At 44.1% G+C, this 27,840-nt stretch overlaps 1 protein-coding gene across 3 annotated transcripts; it reads left to right on the top strand.

Moving 5' to 3' along the window:
- Positions 1 to 51: 51 nt before the first annotated feature.
- arhgef7b (Rho guanine nucleotide exchange factor (GEF) 7b) lies at positions 52 to 27,840 on the top strand. Of its 3 annotated transcripts, XM_031559176.2 has the most exons (22): positions 52 to 1,004; positions 2,248 to 2,331; positions 7,086 to 7,170; positions 7,467 to 7,600; positions 9,088 to 9,283; positions 11,069 to 11,157; positions 14,694 to 14,788; positions 15,136 to 15,231; positions 15,456 to 15,578; positions 15,740 to 15,878; positions 16,065 to 16,124; positions 19,155 to 19,301; positions 19,723 to 19,809; positions 20,604 to 20,682; positions 20,840 to 20,979; positions 21,169 to 21,390; positions 21,544 to 21,634; positions 22,292 to 22,381; positions 24,017 to 24,196; positions 26,400 to 26,499; positions 26,591 to 26,645; positions 26,739 to 27,840. In XM_031559176.2, the coding sequence occupies exons 1-22, from the start codon at positions 840 to 842 to the stop codon at positions 26,859 to 26,861; spliced, it is 2,580 nt and encodes an 859-aa protein (XP_031415036.1). In that variant the 5' UTR covers positions 52 to 839; the 3' UTR covers positions 26,862 to 27,840. The 3 variants fall into 3 exon arrangements, with proteins under 3 accessions (XP_031415036.1, XP_012675125.2, XP_031415037.1); XM_012819671.3 differs by lacking the exon at positions 24,017 to 24,196; XM_031559177.2 differs by lacking the exons at positions 24,017 to 24,196; positions 26,400 to 26,499; positions 26,591 to 26,645; positions 26,739 to 27,840 and adding an exon at positions 23,060 to 23,996.

The raw sequence follows: 27,840 nt of genomic DNA, 5'->3' as shown, positions 1-27,840 counted from the left end.
CTATCCAGTGGCCATTTCATGATAAAGAAATCAGCTGTCTTTTTTTAATCACTCGAACACGACTGATTATGAGAAGTCTGTTGCACTTAAGGGCTCGTTCGATATTACCACCATACATAGTAGCACGTGTCATCCAGCAGGGGGAACCAGTCTACAGTGATAAACAAGGACTATTATGACAAGTGAAACTAGATTTATTATTTAATGTTAAAGTTCGGGTCATTTTTAAGAAGTTGTCATTCTTTAAATATTTCGGAAAATTTAATATATGGCAAAATTAGTAGTGAAATTCTGATGTGACGTTTAGTTTAGCGCTTAGCTTATCAAAGTAGACTAATATGAACAACGACGTACTGTGGAACCAACAAGCAATCTTAGCTCAGCAAAACAAGAGTTGTGTTTGAGAGAATATTCTCAATAATGGCACCGTTGTTCATGATATTAAAACATTACAATATGTTGTGACTTACTGGCAGATTGCACGTGTAGCCTACAGATCCAACCATAAACTAATAAATATTACGTATTGTACATGCAGGCTATGATGTCATCTGCCTGAACACCACAAACAGCAGCTGATTCAGGGGTACTTGGATAACGGAGTACAGTTAACAGCGGACAGTTGACAGTTTGCCACAGGGAACCGTGGAGCGAAACTAGACCTGCCCGACAAATCTAGGCACATCGTCACAGCGTCCAGGAGGAGGGATCACTGGGAGAGAGAGGGCTCCAAATATCGCACTCATGTAGCCGGTGGTAGATGTTGTGTATAACCTCGGTTTTAATCTGTTGGACTTTTATTCGGTTACGTTTTGTGATCGTCCTTTGTGAATGTGACCATGAATTCCGCTGAACAGACAGTTACGTGGCTCATTACATTGGGTGTCCTGGAATCCCCGAAAAAGACCATCTCAGATCCAGAAGGATTTTTACAGGCATCTCTCAAAGATGGGGTGGTCCTTTGCAAGCTGTTGGAACGACTGCGCCCAGGGTCCGTCGAGAAAGTAAGGTCATATGTAGGCAATATATTGCGGGCACCCTGTTTACCTTAATGTATTTACGCACCCTGCTGTCAAGGCTTTACTTCACCACGATTCTCTTGCAATGGGGGAGTTGGTTGGTCTTAATCATATAGGTTATTGTGCTGATAACAGGAAATGCCATCAACCAGCCATGCATAAGCACAAGCGATAGTAACCTAACAGATAATATTTAATATCGTGTAAACAGTACTAGACCTGAAATGAAGTGAATTGGGCTATAGCCTATCCTTTTCCGTCACCTTAGCATAATTTTATGTCGTTAAGTAGATCATTTATGGTTTCATGAGTCCCTTTAAATGCCAAGGATATCTGTGTTCTATTATAAAACTTAAACCTGTAATATAGTCTCTTTGATCAGTATTTAGGACATTTCCTTTAGATCAACACTCTTTAGGGGTTCATCCACATGAGCTGGCCGCCATTGTCAGAGAGATCATTTGAGGGGAGGAATACCCCAAATTTAAAGCAACAGTAACATGTTTTAGTTATTAAGGCTCAATAACAGGTTTATTCAGCCCATATCAATGTAAAGCAGAAAACAGTCTTGTCGACCTTTATAGTTTGTTTGGACATATATAAGTACATTGACATCTACCAAAAAATCCTCTAGGGCTGCATAAGAAAACAGCCCATTGAAAATTTGAAATTGCCTCCAATTACAGCAACCTATAATAATGCCTATGACAAATAACACACACTAAGGTCTTATTAGCACATCTCACAAGATCAGTTGCATGGGCTGTTTTGCAGATTTTTAAACAAGCCAGCTAAGCCAGAATAATGCTCCAATATAATATAATATGATATCCCATAAAACTACAGTTATCCGAGCAGAGGCATGAAATGTTGTTAGTGCCATATACATATAATCAATTTTAGCCTGGTCTTGCATGAGTTCATGCTCCTTCGTGATTTTTGTAAACGTTTTAGTGTAATTGTGCACATCAAACCCATGCATTCATCCAAGCAGCGAATGAGGCATATTAAGGAAACGTCATTTCCTCTTTCCAACGCCTACTTCCAGATTCTTAATAGTTATTTCTCCATGCAGATTATAGTATTATTATAGTATATGTATTATGAAGCATGCAAGTTACAAAATACAGTGGTCACCGTTTTGAATGTCAGTGAGCCTGGAGTACCCAAATTGTACAAAAAGTACGGATCGGGATTGGTAACGCGGTTTGCTTTTTCATTATCACAGATTTGCCAGGAACCAAGAAACGACTCCGACTGCCAGACCAATATTAGAGAGTTTCTCAAAGGTTGTACTGCATTTCGCGTGGAGGTGAGTGTCAGTGTTTTGAACCTGTTGTCAGACTGTCCAGGCTATCATGCAAAAATTACAATCGTTACGAATTTAATATATTTAACGCTACACTTGACAAAACTAAGGGCATAGCTCCGTGGGTGTTCGGACAAGAAATACTCTTTAGTTTGTGAAATAAACATTATAGTTTGCTCCTCATTGTGTATATAGCCCACCTTATCATTTCGCACATGTATGAATATAGATGGGTGAAAAAAATACTCAAAACAACTGTTGTTACATTGAAGTGAGCATGACTCCTGCTGTCACTGCTTGCCCGGATTTACTCTACCTAGCTGCCATCTGTAGCCTGTGGGCCTGGTCTTCTGTTAAGAAATGTGTTGAGGTGACTCAGAGTCAGCGATTATCCTTTTCCCTGTTACAAATTAACGTTATTTTACAAACGTTTTGGGAGCTAATATCTTCACTTCAACCTGAATGCAGGGTGATTGTTCTTACTGAAAATATTAGTTAACTTAGCGAAGGGACTCTGCAAGTAGCCGTATCCCCCACCTGCCGTTCGTGCTGGAAGAGTGACAGATGGAGTTGAACATTTCCTCCCAATTAGCTATGCTCACGCGGTGACTGGGCCCAAACCAAGGTGCATGGCCAGGTCATGGAGCTGTTATCGGGTGGTTTAATGAATTCTGTAATGTCGTGAACTAATAACGCAGTTCTGTAATATGTCAAGGAACGTTGTCTCAGTACAGGGTCAACATTGAACATTGTTGTCTTGGGCTCGTTAAAGATTTGACATTAAGTCGTTTGTGGAGATGAGTGCTAGGCTACTGTTACCGAGCGAAAAATCCAGTAATCCCTATATATTCTTATACAAAAAGCCAAGCGTGATTTGTGTTTGTGTGTAGTTTGGGCTGGGTATTGGCATAGATGACCTGCTTTGAGTCGATTACAATTCACAAGCTAACAATTCGATTAAATTCAGTTAGGTTGAATTCCAATTCGATATCGGTAGGAATGAGATATGAAATACTATAGCAACTTTCCATGTTCTGAGAGATGTCTAAAAAGCTCTAAAGTGACCACAAATACAGAGTCCCTGTAAACACATTGTGAAAACTACTAAAGAAAAGGCTTAAATTACGACAGTCAGGCTATGCTTAAACATTTTGGCAATGAACCTAGAACATCAGAAAAAAGTCCCTGTAAAAAGTCCTATGACCCTTAAGGGGCTCTGTAGGATTTGGTATTGGATTCGTGTTTACATATTTTTGGGTCTTTATCATGTCATCACATTTCTTGGTCGTGTTATCACATTTGATCTGTCTCCACCATTATGTGACTATCTATAACTTGGACTGCTTATGCTTAAGAGGCAAGTGTCATGCCTGTCGAAGATTTCATAAAATATGTATGTATGCCTCCTCGCTCCCATTCTCAGAGCCTCGGCTTACTGTGGGCCTTGGTGTGGAGGTGTCATTTGTTGGTGTGGAGCTCTGCTGTCTCCCCACTCCCTGTCGTGCCTCTCCCACTGCTACTGTCCCAGTGCAGCAGTGAGGAGATTCACATTTCTCTCTCTTCTCTTTTTGGCCTTCTTCTGACTGCAAATGTAAGAGTGTTTCATACACATAGTCTCTTTAGCAAGTGGGTTAGTGCCACTCTAGGTATGAATGACAAAGCTGTGTGCCATTCAAACACATATAAGGATCTGGGTAGCATTTTATGAAAGGTGTGCCTTATTAAAGTTTTTTACGTTTCTACGCCTGTTTCCCAAACCATCTCTTAGGAGTTCCTCTAAGAGAAACTTTCCTACTTAAACCTTAAGAGGCTGAATCCATGTGTCATGTTTGTCATTCACATGGGTTTGAGCATGCGTGTGATGAGTTTGATGGGCCTAAGCCAGACTGGAGTGTAGGGGATTATTAGAAAGAACGTCAACAAGAAATACTAGGCAAGTCAAAATAAAAAATAATTTCCACATAAGGACTGGAGTAGGCAAGATGTTACTCATATATTTGTATTTGCAAGACATTAAAAATGAACGGCTATTTCATTTATACCTTTGTATTTTTCTTTTTATTTAATGAAGCACATCTTGGTATTACACTGCAGTCAGTGCATACGTCACGACACTAACACAACATTTTTAGGCTCTAAGACGTTTGTTTTGTATAGCCAAAAGTGCTCCAGACCAACCTTATGAAGGTATCTCTTACAGAAGGTATACTTAGCTAAGGTCGTTTCGTGAAACACCTCTAAACATTAAGGGACAGCTTAAGGTATAACTTCCGAATGACGCAGGGTTAAGAAGGCTTCGGGAAACGTAGCCCAGTTTCCTTAGCTCCAGAAGGTTTGGTTTCGTCAATCTGGCCCTTGTCAAGAGGACAATAAAAACAAAGTCAGAATTAGAGGCGGGTAATTGTCTGGAAGTTTGAGCTCACCAGACTGACAGAAACTCCTCAGACTGGCTTGTGGTGGTGCTACTGGATCAAACATTCTAACTGGTGTAGCCATTAACCATAAGGATGTCTTTGGCCATGCTAATAGCAACTTTATTCCTTTGTTAGTTAGCAGGGATAATGGTAGTAGGCCTAATTCAGTTAATGGCTAGCTAATTAGGTGTCTATTGAGTTAGCTGAAGCGAGGCTTGCAGTCACTTCATGTTTTCATTGTTATTACATGAACCTTTTTAAAACATTGTAGGTATTTACACCAGCGAGGCCTTGAGGGATAGGAGTCACAGGAGGTCTAGAAGGATCACCAATCGTTTTATTGTGTATGCTACATTTATAAGCTTCTAAACAGATGGATATGACAGTGATCTACATTGTAAACTGTGTTGTTATTAGATTGCTGTTAGATTCGATAGCTGGAGGATTAATATGTGATTACTGACTGTCGGGGTTTTAGCCTGGTGAACGAAAGTCAGACATGGGTCAAGCCTGTGTTGGAAACATATTGGAGTTGTTGGTCTTAAAGGAGACATGGATGATATGATGACACAGCTAAAAATGCCATTTGTGCCACCTTGCTTGTACTACGCATGTCCCTGTTCATGTTTCATGACAGACATATTCCTAATAGCTAGCCTAACTGAAGCATCCTTTGAGGCTGAAAAGGCATGCTGGTTCAAATGATAGTTCTGCCTGCAGTGATGTAATGAAATGAATCAGACAGTGTGTCTTCTCTGTCGTCATCGTTACTGGTACGTGTTCTCAACCCAGGTTTTAGTCTTCACTGGACAGGTGTAGGGATGCTCCTGAGACAGAACAAGGAGAGAATCATTTTCAAAATGATCTGGTAGAAAAGTAGAAGAAGTAGAAAAAGTGACCTCACTGCATTAGATTCTCACTCTATCTTTTACTAACAAAACTAGAGGGATGCTGGGAGGCAAATGACCAAAACTGTTTTTGTCTGTGTGTGTGTGTGTGTGTGTGTGTGTGTGTATGTGTGCGCGGCGCGCGCCTGCATGTTTGTGTGTGTAGAGGGGTGTTGAGAGAGAGGGCATGCAGGATTAGATTAGTGATTGCTCTCTGTGTGTGGACAGTAGCAGATTAGACTGATGATAATCTGATGCAGTCTGCCTCTAGGCCAAGGGAGGTCAGACGTGTGTGTGTGTGTGTGTTTGTGTGAGTGTGTGTTCATGCTTGTTTGTGTGAGGAGTAACACTATCATTTTGATGTGTCGTGTAGTGTAGTTGAAGTGGGCTGAGTGTTAATGATTTATTTTCAGTTACACTTGCCCTCAAAAGAGGACAGAGGGGAAATGAAGGGATGGCTTTCAACCATCTCACTCCATGTGCACACACACACACACACAAGCACCCACACACACACACACACACACACACACACACACACAAGCACACACGCACACACGCACGCACGCAAGCACACTTTGTGAAGCATTCCAATAGCAGGCTGCACTGTGTTTGGCATGTGCTCCTTCCTGATAGCCAGTGAGCCGTGCGCGAGTGGAAGATCTTGTTTGGATGTTGTTTGTAACCACCATATTTGCATATGCCCATTTTAATATAGAACTTCTGCTTGTTGGGCAGTAATGGCTGGCAATGGGTACCTTCAGAGGGATGCTCTGTGAAAGATCACAGTCCATAATAATGGCTGTGATGTCTAAGCAGGCTGTAGGCCCAAGTCCTGTACCAGAGCCCATCACTGCGTGCTTTTCGGCACTGACACATTAAAAAGAGTCTGTTCGACTGAAACCAAGGGCACAAGGTACTAAAGTCTACACGTTAAAGAGGGCACAGAATCATCAACATGTATCGTCATGTTTAGAAGACAATAGGTGCTATTTTTGGCACTGTTAACAGTGTACACTGTGGCTTGTGAGTGGTGTCTTGGTGTGTGTAGTTTGCATCTAAAGCTCACCAGGAAGTCTGCCAGGAAGCTGAGTTCACTGATTACTTGCTGGGATGCTTTCCCACAAGGGGATCATTGCTAGTGCTGGAGGGACTGAATTTTCTGTTCAGGGATGTATAAACTACATTTGGACATTTAAAGGTGGACTGAAATGAATTGCATTCCATGCGCTCTGCTATGTCTCACAATGAGGCCCTAATCTACTGTTAATGTTTGTAAATTGGCTTTTAGGATCATTGAGGGGCTTACACATAACATATGAATGTGTTCCTGTTCGGTTGGTTGGAGTCATTTGGAATGATTTGAGATTGTGAAGAGACATTGTCCTTGTGTTTGTCTTAATGTACGCCTCTTAGACAAGAATAAACGCTCTCTCTCTATCTCTTTGTTTTACAGACATTTGAGGTCAATGACCTGTTTCAGGGACAGAACTTCACCAAGGTGTTAAATTCCTTGGTGTCGTTGAATAACGCTACTGCAGGTAAAAACACTCTTCCTGTGTGTGTGTGTGTGTGTGTGTGTGTGTGTGTGTGTGTGTGTGTGTGTGTGTGTGTGTGTGTGTGTGTGTGTGTGTGTGTGTGTGTGTGTGTGTGTGTGTGTGTGTGTGTGTGTGTGTGTGTGTGCTTGGGCATATTTCAACGTTAGATGGCGCAAGATGAAACTGATTTTGTGTTTAAATGTGTGACATCCTGGGTGTTTTGGTGTTGACGGTGTCTTTCCCTCTACTCTGTGGTCTGTTTCCCTTCTCTCCCTCCCCCCCTCTCTCTCTCTATGTAGAGATTGGACTGGTTGGAGACTCCGTATGCAGGCATCACTCCTCCACCCATCGGATAAAGTCCTTCGAGTCGCTCTCCTCCCAAACCTCCCACAGCCGCTCCTCAAGACTCCTGCACAATCAGTATCGAAGTCTGGTGAGCGTGAGAAGACCATTGTCAAAAACCAGACTCCAGTCTCCCAGTCTCGGATGAGTAGTGATTTAGAACCAGTACGACAGATCATGACACTTAGGCAGAGGAATGAACTGATAAGAGTTTGGAAGAGATATGGGTAGAAATGACCATAAAGAACATTTAAAACCATCCAGAAAAGATAACGATGGAATGCAGTGCTAAAGTAAAAAAACGAGTAAGGTTCAGGTGCATCATAAATTGAAAGCCAATAGAAAGAAGAAGAACCTCTTCCTGAAGTCCTGTCTCAAGTGATTGTGAGATCCATACTGTAGATAGGAATAAGTGGTCATCCCTGATGAGTTATATAGTCAGCCCAGGCAGTACAAGAGTCAGCATGCTGTCCAGCTGTTCAGTGTGATATTCAACACAATGCATGCTGGCATGCTTTAGTGATATCATAAGACGTCATCACATTTGGTACAGCATTCTAGAGGCAGTATTTGCAGTGTGAAGACTGTGACACTAGTAGGTTGAAGTATACTCTAAAACGGGGAACAAACATACTAATGAAAATGTGTATCTGTACTGTAAGTCTCTTTGGATAAAAGTGTCTGTTAAATGAATAAATAGTGTAAATAGATTTTATGTTCTCTTGACCCTGAGCCAGTGCCTTCAAACTAGGGGTGGGAATATCTTGGCACCTCACGATTCGATTCGATTCCGATTCAGTGGTCAACGATTCGATTCTAAACCGATTATCGATTCTAAACCGATTATCGATTCTAAACCGATTATCGATTATCAATTCTAAACCGATAAAACGATTATCGATGCATGCCGATTTTTAAAACATTTGAGTTTGCTACTCAGAGTCTCAAATCACTTGCTACTTTGTGTTTGATAATTAAAGAAAATCAACAGATGAATTACCTTCTCTATTTTTTATTAGAGAAAAAGCTTTCCCTTGTCACAATTATGACTTTCAATGAACAATGCAATAATCGATGCAGCTTGCATTTCAACACAAAATGGATGTGTAAAAAAAAAAAAAAAAAAGTGGTATTCTTTTTATTAAAAAATCGATTATGAACTTTTCTGAATCGAGACAGAATCGTTCTAGAGAGAATCGAGAGAAATCGAAAAATCGATTTTTTTTTTCCCACCCCTACTTCAAACTGTAAGTCTCTTTGGATAAAAATGAATAAAGACCCTGAGCCGCCAGTGCCTTCAAAACGTACATGCACATGTGCAGTAAACACAAGCACAAGTCCACGCGGATACAAAATGTTGGTGCTGCAGGGACAGTCCACACAGTCCATCCTGGTGATGAAATTTGCATGTTGCAAACCGCATGCAGACCTAAACGTTGCCGCGTCCGCGGGAGTATACCGCAGCTGTATGACAGAACTGGCTGTAATGCCATTAATTAATTAATTAATTAATTAAGGAATGAATGAATGAAATTAAGTCAGTTGAATGTCTGACCTCTCCCTCCGTCGTCCCTCTAGGACATGTCTGAGAGCGGGGGCCAGTGTTTGGTGGTGAAGGCGCGCTTCAACTTCGAGCAGACCAATGAGGACGAGCTCTCCTTCTGCAAGGGTGACATCATCCAGGTCATGCGCCCAGAAGAGGGGGGCTGGTGGGAGGGGATGCTCAACGGCAAGAGCGGCTGGTTCCCCAGCAACTATGTGCGCGAGGTCAAAGGTACTGCCATGTGTCTCTCGTCATAGGTCTGTGTGTCTGTCTGTGTGTGTGTGTGTGTGTGTGTGTGGGTGGGTGGGGCCGTGTGGTGTTACTGTGTTGCATCTGTGTGGAGTGTTTGTGTGTGTGTGTCTAGTAGTCTGTATGTTTCATTTTTTTTTTTTTTCTTGATGCATTTTTGTGGGTGTATGTGCACGTTTAGGATCTTTGCTGGGATTCATCCTTGTGCAAACTTAAGGAGATAACTTATACTAAAATAAAATATAATGATGATATCAAACCTACCTAGTCTCTCCCAGAACTCCCTCTTTTTGCTGTAAAAAGGTATTCACTATGGAACTGTTGTGAAATTAACTGTGTAGTAGTAGCTTTTTGCTTATTTTTGAAAATGAATGTTGGAACACAAGAAAACTAGTCTGTCCTTTATAGAGAAGATCAGATAGGAAGAGAATCTAAGCAAGCCATTTCCTGTTTGTGTTTTTGGTGGGCTGCTCTTTGATGCCTTAGTGCTCGGATTACTCTTTGGAGTGTCTGCTTTCTGTTGACAGAATTTGCTCCCAAATGTTGTGATTTATTTAAAATCTTATATTTCATTTTTAAAATCTTGTATTTCACTGTTGAGTGCAGATACGGTTGGAGTTTTACTCTTATTTGTGGTAGAGCAAGACAGTATTTAGGCCAGCCATCCAAAGAATTTTGAGAGAGAAAGAGAGAGAAAGAGAGAGAGCGAGAGATGGGCGGCCCCAAGCTGTCATGAGTGCACACCCCAATCCATTAAAAGGATGACTTAATTTGAAAGGGAAAAAGTTATTGACCAAAAGGACTGGTGCCAAGACTGAATTAATTCAGGCCAGCTTGGCTTAAATTTAGAGCCAGTAGTATGACCTCATATTAAACCATTAGAATATTAAACAGCATGGGATGTTTTAAAGTTTCTACTCCTCACTCACAGATCCTGACTCTGTTGTGGCTAGTATGGAAAATATAGAAGGGGGGGTTGATTCAAACCAAACAGCTGTGTGTATTGTGGGCTATTTGTTATTTGTGTGTGTGTGTGTGTGTGTGTGTGTGTGTGTGTGTGTGTGTGTGTGTGTGTGTGTGTGTGTGTGTGTGTGTGTGTGTGTGTGTGTGTGTGTGAGTGAGTGAGTGCACGCATGTGTGTTTGCATATCCATGTGGGAGTCTATCTGTGTGTGTGTCTGTGTGTTGGGCGGACAACAGGTCACTTGGGTTGGAAAAGCAGGAAGGAAACGCTCCACTGCGCACAAAGACAGGAAACAGCCGGACCAGGGGAATGCAGCTTCCTCTCCCATCCCTGAATATTCCCCAAATACTCTCCAGCTATTGTCACCCGCCTCATTGTGCCCATTCAATCACGTACCCTTAACATCTCCTCCATCTAAATGACCAATGCAGAAGTGCAGCACCGTGGAGCTGTGCATAGATATGGACAGACACGGTCACATTCAGAAGGACGAGGCCCAATCGCTGGCTCCCTCTTTCATTTGGGAAGAGCCTGTGCCTCAGGTTAGAGGGATAAAGTGGAGCAGCCGGAGATCTCATTTCTCCTCAGTGCACACAAACAACGCTGCCGGATCCTTCCTGAATAAATAGTAGATGTTATTTTCTCCCGTCTCCTGCTCCCCCATTAAGGCCTTCCAGCAGGGTTCGACTTGCAGTGTTCCATCTAATGGAGATAAAATGGAGTCCAGATGTTCATTCGAGTGTTTGACCCAATTTCATTGTTTCTTTTCCTCTCTCTCTCTCCTTCTCTCTTGGTCTCTACCAGACAAATCCGTTTCTCCCAAGTCAGGGACCCTCAAGAGCCCCCCCAAAGGACCTGACACCACTTCCATTAACAAGACCTACTACAATGTGGTGAGTGAGATGATTGTGTGTGTGTGTTTGTGCAAAACTTTTTTCCACTGGGTCCTCGGTGAAAGCTGCCTAATGGCAAGACGCATAGTGCCCTCTACTGCTCCCTTTGCTTCACACACAGCTAGAGAAACAAACACACACACACACACACACACACACACACACACACACACACACACACACGCACACACACACGCACACACACACACACACACACACATAAATACACACAGAGGGCGAACCAGAGCTAGCTACCTCTGTGCAGTATGTAGCAATCCTAATAAGTACTTTCTATATGTCTATATAAGGACATACATTAGGGATGCAACAATACAGTGGGCCACAGCTCAGTATGCATCATGGTGTTTGGAACACAGTAACGATATTGTTTCGGTATGTTTATATTTTAGAAAAAAAATGAATAAACAATGAACTATTTATTTTGCCTATAGCAAATAAAACTAACTATTCAGAAAAAGGGCACCATGACTGACTATGCCTGGTTTCTGTCTCTACTACAGTGAGGTAGCTTTCACTTGCTCTGGAGGTGCAGTTATCAGTGGAGAGAGATAGATAGGGTCAATGTGTTTTCAATTTCTCCCTGTGATGTTTCATAGACGCTTGCTGTGGAAAAATGTGTGCGGCAAGCTATTTGGTAATGCGGTTCTTTTTTCTTCTTCATAAAAAGACATAATCCCAATCAGTAACCGCTGAATAGGGCTGAACTTCTTTGACTGTAAATATTCCGACTGCTTTCGTTATTATCTCTGCCAAGGAGGTTATGTTTTTTTGTGCCGTTTGTCAGTTTGTCTGTCTGTAAGCAGGATTAAGCAAAAACTACTGGCTCCATTGGTGCAAAGGTGTTTCATGGGCCAAGGCATGGGCCAAGGCATGGGCCAAGGGCATGGGCCAAGGAATAACCCATTCAATTTTGGAGCAGATCCGACTCACGGGGCGGCTCAACTAATTTTGTTTCACTTTCGCTAACATTGCAAGATGTGGCATTAGGCCTTGGCAGAGGTCTGTGCTCTCCGAGTGCCCTTCTATTATTTATTTATTTATTTATTTATTTATGTATTTATTTATTGTCACAAATTATTGTTTGAAGGCAACAGTTTTACTAACGAGTGGACTTACGAGTGGACTACTAACGAGTGGTGACATAAATGTAACATCATGTTAGAAGTACTTTTTAGAAGTACAGTTTACAGTATTCTTACCGTCGTCATCGTATTGAACGCTGAATCTCATGTTTCCTCACAGCGGATTTAAAAAAAACGGCAGTGCCTCTTCAAATTTGCTTCTCTATGTCTAGCTAGCCTTCTGTTCCAGAGATGTTCTGTGGATCTGAATTTACAACATTCAGTCTGCAGCTCAATAAGCACGTTTTGGACGATAACAGGCAAATCGTAATATTCATGTATTGAACTGTATGGGTCATACCAAACGATTCGACATAATACCATGTACTGTTGCATCACTAACATACATACAGGACACAGTAAACAAAACATACATCAATACATATAAGATACTATGACTCAGTGTCCAATGGCATATATAAAGTAGATTAAAACACATTAAATACTATAACTCAGCGTCCAATAGCATATATAAAACCTAAATAAGTACATGTGAGTGTGAGTGTGTGTGTGTAACACCTGACCTAAATCAGCTCTCCCACCAGCGGACTTCAGCACTGCTTTAGGCCTGTGTCCTCTGCCTTGCCTTGTCTGTGTGTGTGCATGCATGCGTGTGGTGTGTGTGTCTCTGTGTGTGTGTGTCTGTGTGTGTGTGTGTGTGGTGTGGGGGAGAGGCCATGAGTGAGTTATATAGGTCGTTTCTTCCGTCTCACTGGACATGTGGACAGCTGTGCCGGAGGCTGTGTGTTGTCTGGCTGCACTGGCCTCTCTCGTGGTTCGTGTTCGCTCACTGTCTGCTTCTTCCTCTCACTCTGTGTCATCTATCAGTATTTTATCTTCTTCTTCCTCTCACTCTGTGGAATCTATCATTATTTTATCTCCTTCTTCCCTCTTTCTTTCCTTTTCTTCTTTATCTCCGCCCATCCCACCTGGCCCCAATCCAACAGCTATGTCAGCGTTCATCTTTCTATCCCTTCTCCTTTCACCATCCCTCATCCCACACTCTCTCAATCCCTCCCTCCATCCATCTCTCTGTAAGAATGTTCCAGAGATGTTTACTCTCGATCGGGTTTCTCCACTCCTGCTGTCTCTGACAGAGACCTGCTGTAGTAGTGTTTCATTCGTCTAAAGAGACATCAGCAGGGTTTCTGTTTGACTTGACTTGTGCTGGAGAACAGGTCTCACAGCTCCCATGGTGTGTGTGTGTGTGTGTGTGTGTGTGTGTGTGTGTGTGTGTGTGTGTGTGTGTGTGTGTGTGTGTGTGTGTGTGTGTGTGTGTGTGTGTGTGTGTGTGTGTGTGTGTGTGTGAGTGTGTGTGTGTGAAGGTATTTCAGTTCATGTTTTTATTTGACACACGCACAATGCACAGAGGAATGTGACCTGGTGAAGCAGTACAGTGAAAAATAGTAGAATAAAAAAATGAAGTTGAATGTGAGAGTAAAAGGACGAGAGATATATTTGTACTGTATGTACATATACTAAAACATACATTTTTATCACACATTTAGGTATGCTCAGCAGAAAATCAGATCAAGCTATTCACAGGCGCAGATGGAATAAATACAATAGCACAAAGATGGAGATGTGAAGGAATTAACAGCAGTGCAGTCTGCTGTTGTAGTTATAGTATATATGTTTTTTCCCCTGTATACTCTAATCAATCCAGCCTGCAGGAGAGGCAGTAAAGTTAGGAGTTGGAGCAAGCAGGAGTTGTGTTCCATAGGTGATGGGAGAGGCTACCCCCCGTGCTCTTGCATTGATTCAGTCCTTAATGGAGCCTCATCAAAGTTAAAGGCAGCAGAAGTCAGTTGGGTTGAACAGACTAGCCTCATTCTGTCACCGGACCGAGAGAAGAGTTGGTATGGAGGGAAGAGAAAGCGAGAGAGGGAGGAGAGGGAGGAAATCAAAGATGAGGATTCTGCCGTTTCAGCGAAGCCCTTATGTCATTATAGATGGAGGGAGGGAGGGAGAGAAAGAGAGAGAGAGAGAGAGAGAGAGAGAGAGAGATGGGAGGGGGTGAGGCTGCCTGCCTGCCTGCAGTCGAGGGGGCTGTAGCTTACTCTGCTCTTCATGTAATTGCCCTGTCAGTCATACAGAAGGAATTCAAGTCAACCTCCTCCTCCCCCACTCCTCTTGTTGGTCTGTACAGTTCAATTCTTTTTCTCATTTCAAAAAGGCATGGCTCAAGCAGATATGGCTGGCCCAGTGTGGGTGCACTCGTGGCTCTGAGAGAAAAAGAGCTGCAGTGTTGTGGGCCGGTTGTGTCCTGTGATAGACTGTGAGACGCTGTCCCTCAGTTATGTCTCAGTTATGTCTCAGTTATGTCTCAGTTATGTCTCATTAATGGGAGGTGACCCTGTCCACTCACTCGGCTCCTGGCGCTCTGCTTCACAGGTGCTACAGAACATTCTGGAGACGGAGACAGAATACTCCAAGGAGCTCCAGAGCCTGCTGTCCTCTTACCTACGCCCACTTCAGTCCTCAGAGAAGTAAGTTGTGTGTGTGTGTGTGTGTGTGTGTGTGTGTGTGTGTGTGTGTGTGCGTGTTTGTGTTTGTGTGCGTGCGTGCGTGTGTGTGTGTGTGCGTGCGTGTGTGTGCGTGCGTGTGTGTGCGTGTCAGACTGTCTGGGTGGGGGAGGGGCTTGCAAAGAGCAGACTCAGCAATAGCCACACGAATACATTTGATTCCCACAGCCATCAGTGCCTCATCTTCTCATCTCTCCTTCTGCCTCTCTCCATCCTCTCATCCTCTCATCTCTCCGTCTGCCTCTTCCTCTCTTCCTCTCTTCCTCTCATCCTCTCTTCCTCTCCTCTCTCCATCTGTCTCCTCCTCTCAGGCTGAACCCTGCTGATCTCAGTCATATCATGGGAAACATAGAGGACATCTGCACCTTCCAGCAGATGCTGGTCCAGTCACTGGAGGAATGCACCAGGCAAGAGACACACATGTGCACGTGCTTCACACACAAACGCATTCAGGCCGCCTGCACACGTCCCCTTCAGCCTCACGGGAACACAGTGACATCTAGTGGCTGCTGTTGACATTGAAGGAAAAGGGACTGTGCTCGAGTTGTTAGAGGGCTCTTGTACTTTGAACTGGTAGTAGAGGGTCTTGAGGGAAATGAATTGTGTTGTGTGTTTGCGTGTGTGTTCTTAGACTTCCAGAAAGCCAGCAGAGGATAGGGGGCTTCTTCCTGAACCAGATGGCCCAGTTGAGCAGTCTGTATGTGGCCTACTGCTCCAACCACCCCTCCGCCGTCAGCGTGCTCACCCAGCACAGGTGCACACTTCAACCACACCATCTCTATATCATTGGAACCTAGAAGAGAATACATATGGGTGTTGGAAATGTTAGCCTGTCCTGTTAGCATTAATTAACCTGAGAGCCTCTGGTATGTTCTGTGTGTGTGTGTGCATGTATATGCATGTGTGTGTGTGTAGTGAAGAGTTGGGTGAGTTCATGGAGTCCAAGGGGGCCAACAGTCCAGGCATCCTCACCTTGACGACAGGCCTCAGTAAGCCCTTCATGCGACTGGACAGATACCCCACCCTCCTGAAAGAGCTAGAGAGACATGTGGAGGTGAGGCACAGCTCGTGTGTGTGTGTGTGTGTGTGTGTGTGTGTGTGTGTGAGTGTGTGTGTGTGAGTGCACACACGTGTGCGTGCGGGCCTCTTGGGATCGTGTTTGTGAACCTGTTTGTGGCTGTGTGTAAGTTATTGTATGTGTGTTTGTGTGTGGACCTTAATCATCTCTTGTTTTTAACAGGACCAACACCCAGATCACCTGGACCTACATAAGAGTATGACTGCCTTCAAAGGCCTCACTGTAAGTCAACATGGCCGCAGCCCCCACATGTAGGCATCCACATCCACATATCTTCCTTTTCAGTGCACATACAAAGCCCACACTGCTCTCTTGCTGGGAAATTGAAAAGATATGGGATGCTTAGTCATTTTTCAATTTATAAAAGAAAGGAAAGCTTTTTCTAAAGGTCAATTTAAGGTACCTCATTCATATTTTTTTTTTACCTTGACATTAATGAATACACAAAGTTCAAATCAAATAAGGCAGTATATTCCTGCTGTACAGTAAGATTTACCAAATGAACACCATGTGAATGGCCTTCTCTCTGTTCGACTCGTGTCTTTAAACGACATTTAAACGCCTGTGAAAAGGGGCCATGCACAGGACAGGCACATGTGAGCACACACAGTGTGTGTGGCTCAGCATATTTCAAGAGGCTACTCGAATGCCCGTGGCTTAAATCTGGTGACCAAGGGCAGCCTGATGAATGTTCCACCTTGAGTTCAGATGGAGTGTGTTCCTGACAGCCCCTCAGCACCCCTGGTCTCTCAGCCCCTCGGCACCCCTGGTCTCTCGGCACCCCTGGTCTCTTAACACCCCTGGTCTCTTAACACTCCTGGTCTCTCAATAGTCTCTCAGCACCCCTGGTCACTCAGCACCCCTGGTCTTTCAGCACCCCTGGTCTCTTAACACCCCTGGTCTCTCAGCACCCCTGGTCTCTCAGCACCCCTGATCTCTCAGCATTCTTGAAAGGGGTGGCCCTTCTGCCTTGAAAGGGTCCAGAATGGTGACTACCTAAAGAAGCGGTCTCCTCCTAATGACAGAAGAGCCCTATGGCCCAGTGAAACAGGAACCATTAGTTCTCCTCCTGTGTTCATGTGTGGTGTGTGGGCTCTCCCTGTGTTCATGTGTGGTCTCTCCCTGTGTTCATGTGTGGTGTGTGGGCTCTCCCTGTGTTCATGTGTGGTGTGTGGTGTGTGGGCTCTCCCTGTGTTCATGTGTGGTGTGTGGTGTGTGGTGTGTGGGCTCTCCCTGTGTTCATGTGTGGTGTGTGGACTCTCCCTGCTGGACTCTGTGTTCATGTGTGGTGGTGTGTGGGCTCTCCCTGTGTTCATGTGTGGTCTCTCCCTGTGTTCATGTGTGGTGTGTGGACTCTCCCTGCTGGACTCTGTGTTCATGTGTGGTGGTGTGTGGGCTCTCCCTGTGTTCATGTGTTCATGTGTGGTGTGTGGGCTCTCCCTGTGTTCATGTGGTGTGTGGGCTCTCCCTGTGTTCATGTGTTCATGTGTGGTGTGTGGGCTCTCCCTGTGTTCATGTGTTCATGTGTGGTGTGTGGGCTCTCCCTGCAGGACTCCTGAGGCACATCACAGTCCATTTAATGACGCCCAGTGAGTGGCCCTGCTGCCTGAGCCCATAGTCCCTCTTAAGTCAAGCCTCTCTTTTCTTTCCTACTCGTACTCTATTCTCTCCATCTTCCCGCCCTCTATTACTCTGTTTAATGCTCCACCTCCCCTTAGATGATCTGTCCATCCCCGTACCCCTTCTCCCTTCCCCGTATGATGACATTGTGCTGCTGACCAATGGGGGTGAAGACGGGTGAATAGAGAGGACTAGCAGGGGCTCTGGCCGTGACTTCTATAGTGTGACAGGAGCGTGTGCACCGTGCTCGTGTAAGGGGACCGCCACAGGACTGAAGTGAACATCCTGACCTACAGTGTTTTTGTTTAGATTTGTTTTTGTGTGGGTGTGTGTGTGTGTTAATATGGTGTATTTTTGTATGTATGTATGTATGTATGTATGTATGCATGCATGTATGTATGTATGTATGTATGTATGTATGTATGTATGTATGTATGTATGTATGTATGTATGTATGTATGTATGTATGTATGTATGTATGTATGTATGTATGTATGTATGTATGTATGTATGTACTGACTGAAGGTGGTGCTGAGGCAGGATGTGTTGTTGGGAAGCAGGATGTGTTGTTAGGAATCAGGTTGTGTTGTCAGGGCGATGGATTGTCCTGTTGTGTTCCTGCCTCCACGTCAGCCCACATACAAAGGCAGTGCGGCTGTGGAGACAGGCACATGGTGTTTGGCAGAGGAGTGTGTGTGTGTGTGTGTGTGTGTGGGAGCGAGAGAGTGATGGTATTAAGCCCATGGACTGGGTTGGGCTGTGGACTCATTGGCTAAACCCCACCCTGGGCACGCACAAAACCCTCTTTTCTCTCTCTTTTTCTCTCTCCACCTCTGTCTTTCCTGCTCTCATTGTTCCCCCACATGTGGCTCTGTTTATCAGTGGCTCTCAGAGAAAGCAGCTTGCTGAGATTTAGGGGGATGGCAAGGGCCTGCTGTTCCTTAAGGGAGTTCATGCATCGCACACAGTCTGTGGCACTATTATTGGATTCTTTTTTTCCTGGGGTTCATTCTCTCTCTCTCTCTCTCTCTCTCTCTCTCTCTCTCACAGGCACACACACACACACACACACACACACACACACACACAAACAGACTCACACACACACACACACACACAAATAGACTCACACGCACACAGACATGTACACACACACACTCTCTTTTTCTCTATCCATCGCTTTCCCTTTTTCTCCTCTCTCTATTTGTTGCTCTATTTCTTTTTGTCTCTCCTCCATTTGATGAGAATTCGGTTGGTTGGTCCTTAGATGTAAGCTAATTCAGCAAGCTAATTACATCAATTCTCAGACGGGCTGTGTCGTGCCGGGCATTGGAGTGCCTTATGTTGGGGTAGCCATGAATGTGCTTGTATTAGTGGAGCTGCTCAACTGTGTGTGTGTGTGTTGGTTGGGGGGGATGGTAGGGTTACTTCACGAGGAGAATGGAAATAAGGAGCCACCGAACGGGTTATTAGCTAGATGCCAAAAAAACAGGCAGGGTTATATGGAGACTCTGTGGCTATCATGTATTGGAAATTGTATTCTGACTCTCTCTCTCTGTGTGTGTGTGTGTGTGTGTGTGTGTGTGTGTGTGTGTGTGTGTGTGTGTGTGTGTGTGTGTGTGTGCACCATAGACGCAGTGCCAGGAGGTGCGGAAGAGGAAGGAGCTGGAGCTGCAGATTCTGACGGAGACGATCCGCTGCTGGGAGGGGGAGGACATTAGGACCCTGGGGAGCGTGCTCTACATGTCCCACGTGTCCATCCTCAGCCCTGGCAGTGAGGTGAGGGCGCCACCCTGGTTGGCCAGCCCTGCTGCCAGCTCAGGAGCTTAGACATGCTGTACACTGGGGCTCTGCACTTCTGTTCAGTCAGGTTACCTAACTGGGCTCTATGAGGTGGACTGGACTGGACTGAAGTCATGTGTACATCCTTTTTGAATGAGACTGATGAGCGTTCCCCTTACTCTTGTCTCTAACTATGGATCTCATCACTAAGTTAGTGATGGGGCCACATATTTGATAGCTATATTTAATTTGACGATTCTACAAATTGTTTCACCTTTTCACCTCTGATTACTCCTCTGTTGGCCCTCGTAATAACATGCCCATAACGTGGCAGTGTGGTTTATGGTGCCATATAGCAGTAAAATCATATTTTATTTATGTATCTCTCTCTCTCTCTCTGTCCTCCTTTCATTCCCAGGAGAAACAGGAGCGATACCTCCTGCTGTTCCCTCATATTCTCCTCATGCTCTCTGCCAGCTCCAGGATGAGTGGCTTCATCTACCAGGTCTGTCACACACGCACACACACACACACACACACACACACACACATACACACGCACGTGCACACACATACACACATACACACATACACACACACACACACACATACACAGACACGCACACACACACACACACACACACTCACATACACAGACACATACACACGCACACATACACACACAGACATACACAAACACGCACACGCACGCACACACACAGCTCATTCTTTTGTTTAAAAAACGGGCAGTAAAATAAGAGGTGGACAAACCCATTGCGTGTAAAGCCCATTGCTTGTTTAAGCTCAGCAGTTTGATGCCATGTGGAACATCAATTGCTTCTGTGTCTAACCTAGCACGCACACACACACACACACACACACACACTCGCACACACACACACACAAACACAAACACACCTGAAAACCCCCTCTGTCTCCTCATCTCCATATTTTATCCCCCCTCTCTCTCTCTCTCTCGCTCTCTCTCTCTCTCTCTCTCTCTCTCTCTCTCTGCCTTCTCTCCCTCACTGTTCTGAAAGGGCTTGTGTCTCTCCACACCTTTGGGACCTGTGTGGGGCTTAAGCACTTACGCAGATTAGATCTCCTCAGACTGTGGCATCCTCCTGCCCGTGCCTGTGTGTGTTTTGTGTCATCATTTGTGTTGTGAGGGAGTGGTGGGGGCCCAGCGTCTTTGTTAAATCTCTGAATGGGGGACATTTAAGCCCCTCTCCGATGGCCTGCCTGTTGTGTGGCGGCCCTCCACGCTCCTGCAGACTCTCATGTGCCGTGTGTCCGCAGGGGAAGATGCCTCTGACGGGCATGATCCTCAACAGGCTGGAGGACGGCGAGCAGCTCAAAAACACCTTTGAAATATCAGGTATCACACTTGCCTCTAAAGAACTGCCCAGGCTTCATGAAGTATAAGCCCCTCAAAATATCCCCAGTATTTGACTAAAATGGTATACTATACTATATATGTATATATACTCAATGTGTGTATATATTTATATGTGTGTGTGTGTGTGTCTCCACAGGGACTATGATTGACAGGATTCAGGTGGTGTGTAACAGCCCGCATGATCTGCAGGAGTGGGTGGAGCACCTGCACAAACAGACCAAACGCACATCTGTGGGTGCAACCAGCATCAAGCCACAGTCGGTGCCCTGCCACACGGTCAGTTGTTACACACACACACACACACACACACACACACACACACACACACACACACACACACACACTCTTCTCACACACACACACACTCTTCTCACACACACACACACACTCCTCTCCACACACATATGTATGCATACATGAGGACCTTTAAACATCACTTTAAAGAGAAATACTTTTTCTTCCCAGCTCCCGTCCCACCCGGTCACCCCATCCAGACATTCAGAGAACCGTGGGACTCTGGGGTCCCCCGCTTACCACACCCTGCCCCACCACTCCACCCACGGGGCTCCCTTCAGCTCCATGATGTGGGGGCCGCTGGAGCCGCCCAAAACACAGAAGCCCTGGAGCCTGAGCTGCCTGCGCCCCGCGCCCCCCCTACGGCCATCGGCAGCTCTCTCCTACAAAGAGGTGAGAATCAGTCACTGCTCACCCACGGAGAGCTGGCCCTGAGGATCACTGGCCATTAGAATATGGGATTTCTGTCATGGAGGAACACCGCTAATAAAGTGTGAAAGTCCATGATGAGGTAATGAGGTAATCGGTTTCCCGTCTTATCCGCAGGACCTCAGCAAAAGCCCCAAGAGCATGAGGAAGCTGCGACTGCGCAAACCTGAACGGAAGCCGTCGGATGAGGAATTTGGTGTCAGGAAAAGTAAGTCACCTCACCTCCTTTCTGGCTCCTATTCAGAAACACTTTAGAGCTATGTGCAGGTCTGGCTAGCTGTCAGCTAGCGAGCTCAATGATTTCATCCTCCCCACTTCACGCAGATTAGCGGCGGTGTGTCACTCCATTCGTCAATCCCTACCTCCTCTCCTTTTTGCTGAATTTGTCCAAGATGTCGGAGGCTAAAGGCTACACATTGCATGAAAACATTTATCTGAGTTGAAAGAAAGGCAACCATAAGTGTCCCCATCATCGTTAATTACCAGGTTGAGGTACAAAGTATGATGAGAAGAGCGGCCAGACTGACGCTAGCTGGTTAGCATGCTAACTTTAGTGGATATCTCAGCAACACAGTACATAGGTCTGTATGTCACAACTGTTATGTCTTCACATTCTGTTTATATTTTGAATGCCTTAAACTAAAATTCTTGCATATAGCAGCTTGAAGTCTACTTCAGCCAATATAAAAGGATACAAGGTTGCACTGTTTTCTGTGGTCCCATATGATAGCAGTGTCATATCAAAAGCCCAGTCTAATAGGGAAGTCGCGATTATAATTTGAAATGCAAGAATGTCTTGTTTGCGCGGTCTTCGCAGAGCAGCAATTTCCTGTGTATTCACCTTCTTCCACTTGTGTGTGCGCAGGTACGGCGGCTCTAGAGGAAGATGCTCAGATCCTGAAGGTGATCGAGGCCTACTGCACCAGTGCCAAAACACGACAGACACTCAACTCCAGTAAGAGACATAAACTCATTTTGTCTAAAGCATTCTGAGCTTTCCAAAGCACTGTTCTACATGGTAACACAAAAGTAACACAAACAATGAAATATTGATAGTAGACAAGAATAGTAGATAGAAGTCAATTTAGTCACTTGGCGCCACTATGAATATATTGCCATTTTCTGCCAGCCTAAAGGAATAGTTCAGCCAAAGTGACAGTAATACGGTTTTCGTATTTGCATCTCATACAGTAGACCAGACATGTCAGGTGCAGAATTATTGGGTGTTAATTGTTTTTAGGTTGCTAGAAATTACTGGATTTTAATACAATTGATATTAGCAAGGTTTTAAATATGTTCACAACTTTACACCCTTGTGTCAAATTGCATTGCATTTGGACTATAACTTAACTTACTGTCATCATTGCTGTACTGTGTCTTTGCAGAATTGTGTGTAAAGCTTTAGCATATATATGGTAATGCTACTTGTTAGCAGGATTAGCATGCTAACAATGCCAGGTCCATGTAAAGTATGTAGAATATCCGTGTCAACTTGGCAGAACTATAGGCTGTACTGCTGCATGGGAGCTAGACCATTAGTGTCTCTTGAGTATTCATTTACTCTTGGCAAAGAAGTTCATGGTGCGTGCTCTTGGTGAAACAGTGAAACTTCTTTTCCTTTCACACTCACAAGACAACACTGCAATGCAAGGACGTTTGCGTGGGGAGTAAGATGGAGGATGTGGCAGCCAAGCCACCAGCTGACCGTTCCGTGACAGTGATGGACACAGATAGAGTAGAGGAGAGAGACACAAATGACAACCCTGGGATGGTTTTATTCACAGTGGCAAAGGTTGCCCATGCAAAACTGAAAACCCCATTCCTTAGCCAACAGGCTCAGTTCAGCGTTGCACACATTTATTTGTTTTAGTTGATATATTGTCTTTAATGTGTATAGTACTAATGACTGTAGTATTAAGAGTGAAGAGTGGAGAGCTCATTTTTACTGCAGAACATCAAACATGTCAGCAAAACCTCTCTCTCAACTCCTCACCGAACATCGAACATTCAGATGTCTTTATGACCCTGGTGATTACTGTGTAAGGTCAGAATTCAGTTGCATCTGGTAAATCTATTTGCCATTCCACATTGTGACATAAGGCGTGTCCAACTGTGTCATTCTGCACTGTGCACAAACACATTGCCACGGGCGACTGTTTTTCTCCACTGATGTTGAAAGTAGGACATGATTATTCCATATCCTTAAACTCTGATTGGACCATGCAGAATGAAATGTGTCAGATATCTCTATGGATGCAGGAATACCTTTCCCTCTTGCCTTTGCTAATGATCCTGAAACATCCGTGTGTTTTCTAACAATGTGCTCTCTCTCTTTCTCTTTCCCCCTTTCACTCACTCTTTTGTTCCTCCTCCTCCTCTTTTCTATTATTTCATGTTTCTTTCTTCTCTCCTTTGTTCCTTTTCTCTGCACTCCCTTTTTTGTCCCTCAAAACCTTTGATTGATTTCTCTTCTCCCCCTGCCTTTATCCTCCATTTTGTAAATATTATTTTTCGTTTCGTCCCCGCACCCATCTGCCCCTCCCTCCTTCCCGTTTGTATGATTTGACCCTTGACCCCCACCCCATCCCAGCATGGCAGGGGACTGATTTGATGCATAATCATGTGCTGGTGGAGGTCAACCAGTCAGGCGTGGACGCTGTGGGTGTCCAGAGCGGTGGTTCTCGCACGGAACCGTGCTCTGACCTCTCTGAAGATTCGGACTATGACAGTATATGGACAGCCCATAGTTACAGAATGGGTTCCATCTCTCGTAAGAGCTGCTGCTCGTCCATCTCCCATCAGAACTAAAGCGCTACCCCTCGTCCTTCTGCTTTCAGTTTACACTCCAGTAGACCGTGTTACCTTTTTTTATTTTTGTCTGTAGTCCCAGTTACTGTGACTTTTTGTTTATATATCTACTTTTTTGTTGAAGTCTCCCATCAGCCAGACTGCTTGTTGTCTTACATGCTTTCACCTGTGTGTGTTTCCATAGGTAGTTCCATTCTCTTGCTGTCTAGACTGTGGGGACTGTGTTGTCTAGCCTCTCTGTGTGTTTTGTGTTGTGGGTGGAGGGGTGGCATTTTTTCTGATATTCAGAAAGCATGTTGTCATGTTTTGTGGAAGATCTTTTACACATGTCTCTGTCATTCTTTGCCTATCTTTATGCTCAGCATAAGATTGCACCCTTTTAAGGTTTCATGGTTTAAGGATCTTTATTCACCCTGTACTGCATTGTGTCTTCACAGGGTCTTTAAGTATTTAAGTGAAAAGCTGCACAATTATCCCCTAGTTAAGATGACAGCATGTAGCCTATATTACAGTAAGCATGAGATCTCCGGGGGTGTTCTCTTGTGATGAGCTGCAAAATGTGCTGTGGCAGAAGTTGTAATAATAGACGAGGAATGTCTTGGTGAGTAGATGATGGAAAAGCTGATTCTAGAACCTGTCCAGATAAAGCTTTTGTGTGAATCCATTACTTAAATTGCATCAGCTCTTGAATATGGCCTAATTGAACCAGCCCTTTGTTCTATTTCAATTATGATCTGAGTGCCCTGTCTTGGTCCGGACTCTCAGTCACTGATTCGTTTGCCAGAATCCCATATACGTATATTGGTTTGTTTTCTTTGTCTGCAAACTGGCTTGGATACAGTACTTTGAGGCCTTGTCATAAGTTCCCACATCTGGCCAAGTGTCGATAGTTTGGCTTCAAAACACACAATGAAAATGTTGAGTTTCAGAATGAAACATTAGATGAGCTAAGGCCATGGCAAGCCATAGACCCAGAGTTAAATCACGGTTTGTATGAATATTTGTTATGAAGTCTTCAAATAGAACTGAATTGGTTTCATGCTAGTTAATGCAACAGAATGAAACGGCCAAACAGATAGAGCATATAGTGCTTGTGATTATGAGCAGACGTATAAGAAGGGCTGTAAAAGTGCTGTGCGGAAATGCATAGAAGTTCTCTATGTCGAAATAAAGAGCATGAAGAGGCCAAAATAGATATTATATAAACATACACAACAGATATTTGCCTTTGTATTTATATATGTGTACCCAGTATATTATCCTTTTTCAGAAAGCACATTTGTGTTACACACATTTTATATTATATTACTTCTTGTAATAGGTCATTTTAAAATAAATATGTATTTTTTTGTATGTCCCCTTTTGTTCAACATATACTTTTCATATTAATGCACAGGGTTGGGCAGGTTACTTTTGAAATGTAATAGGTTACAGATTAAACTGATCAAAATCAGCATGCTGCCAAATGAATATGGAGACTGTCTAGATGGCAAAAAGCAACAGAATGAATGGTTTATTCTACATATAAGCTTTAAAGTTTTTTTATCCAAAACAATATATTTGGACGTAACTCCTTTGTAATCGCCAACATTTCGATTAGTAACTGTAATTTAATTACATATTCTTTCTCAGTAACTGCAAAAGATTGCAGTTACATTTATTTTCAAATTGAATGACGTAACTCTGTTACTCCCCAACCCTGTTTGAAGGATGCATTATTGTTGTGGTGTTTCTGTTCTTGAGTTTAGTATTTGTTTGTACTTTTTGTAAGTCGTCCTGGAGAGGTTGATGTAACGGATCAACAAGCTCATCTTAACTGCTGGAAGGAGAAGACCTTAGCAGTTAGCGTACAAGATGATGGCCGTGGTCTTAAGCACCCTCTCAATAGCATTCAGTCCAGGGGGAACTTGGGGTAGATATCCATCCAGAGTGTGAACCCATGTGTTTGGTGTTTCATGTGTCTTTGATGTTGCCTGCCTGTAGTGACAGTGTCAGTGCATGACCCACCACCTCCACCAACCAATCACGTGTCCTTTTAAGTGTGGTCTTCCTTTCACCTTCAGCACCAGAACACCCAGTATTAGTCGGTGTGGTTGTCCGTCACTGTGCTGCGCAGTCAGTCATTGGGTCATCTAACTGGTGACACGCCTCTTGTCTTTAAACAGGGTCCAGGAAAGAGTCTGGACCTCACATGCTCTTCCCAGAGGAGGAGAAGATAATTGTGGAGGAGACGAAGAGCAATGGCCAAACCGTAGTGGAGGAGAGGTTAGAAGAGATTCTCACATTTCAGAGCGTGTGATGTGTGATCATTTGTGACATTTGATATCTGACTTTTCTTTTGTGTTTTTTTCTAAAGGAGTTTGGTGGACACAGTATATGCGTTAAGAGATGAGGTGCAGGAGTTGAAGCAGGTGAGTGCTCCCATTATCTTCTGGTTTGGTTTGGTCACTGTTGGTGGATGACACTATTGATGATGTGCCTTCGTTGCTGTCCCGCTCTGACAGGACAACAAGAGGATGAAGAGGACACTGGAAGAGGAGCAGAGGGCACGGAAGGAGCTGGAGAAGATCGTCAGGAAAGTGCTGAAGAACCCAAACGACCCCCCCTGGGACGAGACCAACCTGTGAACGCTTTCATGGTCGACCTTGGGATTGCACGGGCTCAAACAGAATGCCTGGGTGAAGCCGTGAATCCCCTTGACCAGAGCCATGCCATAGCTTTAAACTGGATGAGTGCTGAACGAGGTTGGATAAGCCTCGGAGCCAAAGGTGGTCACCTCAAGTCAGTTGAGCCAGCGCCCCACCAAACCTACCTGACTCTGGGTCAGGACCAAGCCCTTTCAAATGAGTTCCATCTCATCCTGGATGTTTCCAATGGAAAACTGTGCAGAACAATACTGGAAGCTCTTCACATTGACTTCTTTTACACTTGATTTGATTTCTTTGAGATATTTTGTGTTTTTTTTAATTACCTCAGTTTTTTAGCTATTTTATGTTACTTGATAATTGAGTATGGGTTTTTGACTTTTTGATGATTTTCTGTAAGATTATTTCTCTTTGTAATTTTATTATGTACATATATGAATACACCCTGTGTATTAGAAATGATGCTAAGAAATGTGCCTTTGAAATCAATTTCCTAAAATTGCTTGCATTTCTAGCAGTTTTCTTAGCATTTCAAGGTGGTCTTTGAACGCACTACTCATTTAAAATGAGAAAAAAAAATGAATGCAAATCTACTTTTCTGACAGTCAAAAATTGTCTATATTCTTCCACTAATTTATGTATTTAAAAGAAATATCCTGATGACAGGACTGTAACAGATAAGAGGGTGAGTTAGTCTTTCTCCCCAGGCCTGCTCACTTCGACAGTTTTACTCTTCTGTCCCTTTCTCAGGAGACCTTCTCATCTCTCTGTCCTTTCTTTCCTCCACATGGCACCTTCCCCTTGTTCACTTCATCTCTCTCTCTCTCTCTCTCTCTCTCTCTCTCTCTCTCTCTCTCTCTCTCTCTCTCTCTCTCTCTCCTGTCCTCCATCTCTCTCTTTCTGCGCTCCCCTCACCCTCAAGCTTGTATCACTGTGTCTGCGGATTAAATCTGTAAAGAGA

The sequence above is a fragment of the Clupea harengus genome, chromosome 21 (assembly GCF_900700415.2).
Source record: "Clupea harengus chromosome 21, Ch_v2.0.2, whole genome shotgun sequence".
NCBI classification, from domain to species: Eukaryota; Metazoa; Chordata; class Actinopteri; order Clupeiformes; family Clupeidae; genus Clupea; species Clupea harengus.
The sequence above is the reverse complement of the archived record's forward strand: the minus strand, read 5'-3'. Positions and strand labels throughout refer to the sequence as shown.